This window comes from Eurosta solidaginis, chromosome 3 (assembly GCF_040869045.1).
Source record: "Eurosta solidaginis isolate ZX-2024a chromosome 3, ASM4086904v1, whole genome shotgun sequence".
In the NCBI taxonomy this organism is placed as follows: Eukaryota; Metazoa; Arthropoda; class Insecta; order Diptera; family Tephritidae; genus Eurosta; species Eurosta solidaginis.
In genome coordinates, this window is record NC_090321.1 from 150,816,032 (window position 1) to 150,822,486 (window position 6,455).

Consider the following 6,455-nt stretch of genomic DNA (forward strand, 5'->3'; position numbering starts at 1 on the left):
TACAAAGAGTTTTGGGTAAGTAATTTGTGTAATTTTTCGTGTTACCTCGGTATCAATAATCCGAAGGCGTTTGGTATTTGTTTCCTTCTGTGAAAAGATATTTGCAATCAAAGTTGCAAGTTTTCATGTGGATGTTGTAATAACATTAGGCAAAAAGTGTTCTGCGCAGAAATACTGGGCATGGCGTCATTTGATACCTATTCCGACATTTTTGGACGTATTTTGGCAGTTTTACAATTGCTTTGGCAATTTAGAAAGCTTTTAATGAAACGATTTTTCTTTAATTTTTAGATTGTGGCTTAGATGCTGAAAGCATGTGTCTTCTAAACGATGCTGACTTGGCAGACATTTTCCCAAAGACAGAGATTGGGCTAAGAATAAAATTCAGGGAGCGGCTTTCACACTGGCGCCAAAACGAAGTAAGTTTTAATTTTTATGTATTTGCCTGATTGTAATAAGGGGTATTCATGTTTAATTGCATATGGGTTGTAAATTTCCGAATCGTGAGCGCCCTTTCTATTCAATGAGCAAATCAGCTGTTCGATAGCGTGCTGTCAGACGTTCAATATTTAATGACGTGATCCACTGATTGCGATCCATATTGACTGTGTAGTAAGGCATCGAACGCCGAAGATTTTTGGGAATCCCGGGATTTCGGTATTTTAAAATAACAATTTTTCGGGGTTGTTTCAAATATCGCCAAAAAATGTCGGGAGGGGTATTGAAAAATGCGTTTTGACTTCGGTATGCATAATGCTAAAGCGAAGACCCGATATTTTATTTCTGTCAAAAGATATTTGGGACCCGGTAAAATTATTAGTTCTCTGCCAATAACTTTTCACTGAAAAATATTTATAAATTGTGAAATCTGGATCACGGATCACAATACTTTAAATGAATATTGACTGTGTTGCGTGCTTTTGTCATCCACACTTTGCGTTCGCACATATTTGACCATGAGATGGTAAAATACACATACTTAACGATACTCACGATTCATATTGACCGTCTGACAGCACTCATGTCAAACATTGCATTCCAATGCGATAAATAGCTATGCAATAGATTTTTTGTATCGCATTCTGCAAATGCGTTGACATTGTTTTGCTATGCAACGATGCAATACCATTGCGTCGTGATCGTGAATACCATTGTTATCTTTTTAGGCGCCCACTCTTTCGCCTCTCAGCTCGAATAGGAGCGAGATGACTTCCTTTGAAGACTTCAAAAATTCCGAAATAGCACAAAACAACTTAGAGGAGATTCTGAATGCCTCGCCCAAAGGCAAAAACATAATTAATTACCACAAAGAAAACTTCTTTCTGCTGGACAGTGATCGCGAAGCTTTGATTGGGATTATTGTGAACTATTTCACCGAAAAAACGAATGCATGGCAATGAAAGATATTGCAAACTTTTCAGAGCAAATAATAACTTTGTTTCCCTCTGAAAATATGGTAAGTTCATTATAAAGTTGTAGGTCATAGCAGGAATTACCATTTGCTCGAGCATATCCAAAGTACCGATTAGTATTACTGGCGACATAATGCAATGCCGCGCAGCGTTACACAGTCATAATGCAATGCGGCGCTATAATGCAATGCAGCGCAGCATTACACAGTGGACCTACATTCAATGAAATATAAATTTCTATTTTAAATGGTGCGTCTTATAAATTTATTTAATTCGTATATTGTGGACCTACATACATTAATTCAAATATAATTTTTTATTTTATGTGGTGCGTTTTATAATTTGGTATGTTGTGGACCTACACTCAATCAAATAGAAATTTCTATTTTAAGTGGCGCATCTTATAATTTTATGGAAATTGTGTAGATTAGATGTCAACTCGAAAAACACGTCGGAAAATGCGCCAAAGGACGCGGAATGTGAATCCACGAGCGGAAAACTAATATATTCAGAGGTTTGCGAAACGCGTCTTTTGGTACCTTTCCCGACATTTTTCGGGTTGACGTGCAATCTACACAATTACCAATTTTATTTAATTCGTATGTTGTGGACCTACACTCAATCAAATATAAATTTTTATTTTATATAGCGCTATTATTGCAACCGCCGGGAGGGCAAAAATCCTACAGGAAAGTTGTACGATAAGGCAACAAACGTTCGTAGAAAACTTAACAAGAAACGAGAACATATATTATTGGATGATACAGATCTTTCATCAAGAAAGGATTCGGCCCCCTGTACCAGTGGTAATATTTTTTATTTCACTAACACAATTCCTTTGAATATATCTTTAACTCACCATTTTACTTTATAGATCAGAATGCAGTTGCGGACAAATTGTGGCTTGCACACAATATGGAGCCCTGGAGTGAAGTTGTTAAGAAGTGGAATGCAACGATCGAAATAAGGCAACAGGATATTTTCAATAGAAAAGTAAATATTTTTACTGATTGGCCGCTGCTTAAAAACTCACTTGGATATACATTGGTTAGTTAAACTACATACACTTCTACCCAAATTTATTTAATTTTTATAGTTTTATTATTATTTCAAATTTTAGATTGAAATCGATTTTATAGCAAAGTACAAAGACAGCGCAAATAATTTGATCAATGAATGGCCGGATTTTAGACGACTTATTATTCCCTATATGAGAGACAAAATTAAGGATAATGCATCAAACAACATGCTACTCATGATTGATGAAAATGTTGATTCGGGTAAATTGTATACTAGGCTAATGTTGACGTAATTTTAAATTTATTTTTCTTTTAGATTCAACCGACTGTATAATAACTTTACTTATGCATTCTATACTAAAACCACCACTAATTTCAACTGGTAATACTCCCAATAGTAAGAGATTTAAATGGAAACCATCTATATGTGACGCCCAAAACGTCACAGTGCTGCACTGTGAATATATAAATGACTACCAAAGACGGTATGACGAATTAAAAGGCAAAGCTATGGAAAAATGTACTACACTGCAACCACTTATATTGGTTATAGGCGAAGAATTGAAAAGCTTAGAAAGTTATTATATTGTTTCTGATGGTGTACTGTATAAAGTTCCAACATTTGTTAGAGCGCTTGATATTTTATTTAAATTATTTCATGTATTCAACCTTAAATACCCAATAGAAGCTAAATTTTTGTACGACTTCATGGAAAAATACTTTTTTAAATTCGACTGCTCAGTTAACTCTAATTTACTGTTGTTAATTAATTATTTGGAAAATGCAAAAAAAATGTCTAACTAAATCCGCAAAATGTTTAAGTGCTTTGCTTGTAATTTTAGTGGACATAATCCAAAATTATTAGTCCACCATTTAAAATCATTCCATGTGTGTAGTAAGATAAAAAATTTTATTTGTACTATACCTGAATGTGGTCAATATTTTTCAAACATGTATTCATTTTAAAATCATTTAAACAGAGTTCACCGAACTGTACATACCAAATCAGCTCAAGACTGCATTACTAATAACAGTAGCTGCAAAATTTATCAAAATAACCACATCATTTCAAGTTTACAAAACAATACACTACAGCATATAGTAAGTTCAGTTATAGTAAATGATCAAATTAATAAATTAAATTCTTTGCAAAGCAATAGAGTGCCAAATATGAATTTCAATCAGTTTGTATTATCTTTGCATAACAAAAACAATTTTACAAGAAAAGATGTTTTTTCTATTGTACAGGATATGCATGAGATCATTTTAAAGCCAATCCAAGAACATGTTTTGAAATTTATGGCGCCCTATATTGAAGATCATAACAATAGAATAAATGCAGAAAATAATTTCCAAAACATTTTCTCTAATTTTCAAAATATAACTAAAGAATACCGTTTTTTCAAATTACTTGAACGTGAAAAGATTTTTGCTCCTCCCACTGCATATATAATAAATGAAGAAATTTCTGAAATAATAGTAAATAACAATCCCGGACTACATTCAAATAAGGTTACAGGCGTTTTAATGCCAATCGAATTTCAAATCAAAAAATATTTCGAAACTAAAAATAACTTATACTTAACATTAGAAAATATAAAAATTATACAGTCAAAGCAGGATGTGTATGCAAATGTTATTAATGGTGAAACCTGGAAACAAAAAATGTTAAGCTTTAAAAATAAATTGGTTATTCCATACGTGTTATATTTCGATGAGTTTGGAATTGGTAATCCATTGGGCTCCCATGCTTGTAATCAATCAGTATGTGGTATTTATTATAACTTTCCAACAATTCCCAACCATCACTTATCAACGTTAGAAAACATATTTGTAGCAGGTTTTTTTAAATCACATGATCGAAAGTTATTCAACATTTAGAATCGGAAGGCATAGTTTTAACTACTGCTGAGGGTGAATTTCATGTTTTCTTTGTCCTTGCTCTTATAACTGGCGATAACTTGGGATTAAACTCTATATTGGGGTTTACTAGTAGTTTTAATTCAAACTTCTATTGTCGTAACTGTAAAAGACATAAATCTAATATGCAATCGGATATATCAGAACACACCGAATTTTTACGAAATAGACAGTCGTATATTTCCGACTGTGCTATTCAGGATTTCAAGTTGACTGGCATAACAGAAACTTGTATTTTTAACGACATAACTAGTTTTCATATTGTAGATAACTTTTATTTCGATTTGATGCACGATTTATTTGAAGGTGTTTGCCATTACGACATTTCAGAAGTTCTTTTGAATTTCATAGAACAAAAAAATATTTTAGTCTCGAAACGTTCAACTATAGAAAGCAAATGTTTTCCTATGGACCAACTGAAATCGGCAATAGCTCTCCGCCTATAAGTTTGAATAACTTAAGAAATTCGAAATTTAAAATGTCAGCAAGGGAAATGATGTGCTTTGTCCATCATTTGCATTTATAATAAGTGACCTAGTACCGGAAGGAGATGAAGTATGGAATTTTTTTTTAGTACTTTTGCAAATTATTGATATTTTGCTGCTGTTGGAGATAGGCGAATGCAGCTTAAACACATTAAAGTCACTTATTGAAAAGCACCATTATTTATATAAGTCACTGTTCAAAAACCCATTAAAACCAAAGTTCCATTTCCTATTACACTATGTTTCTTCAATAAAAAAATGTGGACCATTAAAAAAAATATGGTGCATGAGATTTGAAGCTGTTCACAAAATTTTCAAAACATACTCAAATTCAATTACATCTCGAGTAAATATTCCATGGAGTCTTTCAATAACAGCTGCACTAAAATTCTCGTATAATATATCAAACGAAACTTTTTTTAAGCCTGATTTAAGCATTCATATGAAATTCCTGTTGCCTGACAGTACAGGATTAAAATACGGATTCAATTTTCAAATTAAATATGATATTTCAAAATACAAGTTTTATTCAGAAGTAACTTTTAAAGGATTACTTTTCAAAATAGGTTTTTTTTTATTATAAAAGATGTTGTTGTTTACTTGTTTGAGGTTGAAGATATTGCAGTATGCTCACTAAAACAACTATTTTTTATATGTTCTCAGCATCAAATTATAAACTTTGATTCACATACGCAGTCATATATTGTAGGAGAAAAGTTATGCAGCTATAATTTCATAAATGCGGATAAAATATCTTCACCTCCTTTGCATACACATACTATTCGAAATAACAGAAAATGTATACGATTGAAAAGCAATTAGTATTCAAAAAGTTGTTATTAAAATAAGTATACATATTTTTATAAAAAAACTTGTAATTGAATTATAAAGGTTTTTTTTATACATAAGTTTTTTATATGCCTTATTTTTTTTTTGTTATGCGAGAGCGCGTACACCGAGTGCCACTCAAAATGTCCATATTTGTATAAAAAAACAATCCTTAATAAAAAATGTCATAAATAAATTAAATTAATTTAAAAAACCAAAAACGAAGTGTTTTATTTTTAGAATGTTAATCTAACAATAAAAACCATGTTAAAATAACATGATAGATCGTGTTAATTTAACAATAAAAAACTGTTAAAATAACATGATAGATCGTGTTAATTTAACAATAAAACACTGTTAAGTTAACATGATAGATCGTATTAATTTAACAATAAAACCCTGTTAAGTTAACATGATAGATCGTGTTAGTTTAACATGACATATCGTGTTATTTCAACATAGTATAGTGTTAGTTTAACATGTCAGATCGTGTTAGAGTAACATGAAATAGTATTAATTTAACGAGACTAATAATGTTGTATTAACAGGAAGTCATGTTGATTCAAACGTTTGTAATCATGTTAAATTCACACTGTTCCTTCATGTTGATCAGACATGTAGGAACAGTGAAAAAGTAGATTCATGTTAAAACAACCTGAGCGATAGTGTTGAAAAATAATAACCTGAAAAAGTGTTGATTCAACATGAAAATTTTTCTGCGTGCAGTAACTGCAACAACACAGAAACACAGATACACATCAGCACCACAAGGTAACATATACCTGCATCAA

The 6,455-nt window shown here is 31.6% G+C and overlaps 1 protein-coding gene across 2 annotated transcripts; it reads left to right on the forward strand.

The window, feature by feature from the left end:
- The first annotated feature begins 209 nt into the window (after positions 1-209).
- On the forward strand, positions 210-5,614 carry LOC137244365 (uncharacterized). 2 transcript variants are annotated; one of them, XM_067773283.1, is made up of 5 exons: positions 210-419; positions 2,062-2,218; positions 2,287-2,459; positions 2,533-2,692; positions 2,748-5,614. In XM_067773283.1, exons 1-5 carry the CDS (start codon positions 315-317, stop codon positions 3,233-3,235), a joined length of 1,083 nt encoding a protein of 360 aa, XP_067629384.1. In that variant the 5' UTR covers positions 210-314; the 3' UTR covers positions 3,236-5,614. The 2 variants fall into 2 exon arrangements, 1 of the variants encoding a protein (XP_067629384.1); XR_010950931.1 differs by lacking the exons at positions 210-419; positions 2,533-2,692; positions 2,748-5,614 and adding an exon at positions 1,662-1,757 and having other exon boundaries at positions 2,287-2,475.
- Positions 5,615-6,455: the final 841 nt, after the last annotated feature.

Bases quoted from the DNA above. Each gene is read 5' to 3' on its own strand.
- LOC137244365 (XM_067773283.1), top strand. From the start codon at position 315: ATGTGTCTTCTAAACGATGCTGACTTGGCAGACATTTTCCCAAAGACA. The intron at 2,460-2,532 runs GTTAGTTAAACT...TTCAAATTTTAG, and splicing joins ACTCACTTGGATATACATTG to ATTGAAATCGATTTTATAGC. The intron at 2,693-2,747 runs GTAAATTGTATA...TTTTTCTTTTAG, and splicing joins TGATGAAAATGTTGATTCGG to ATTCAACCGACTGTATAATA.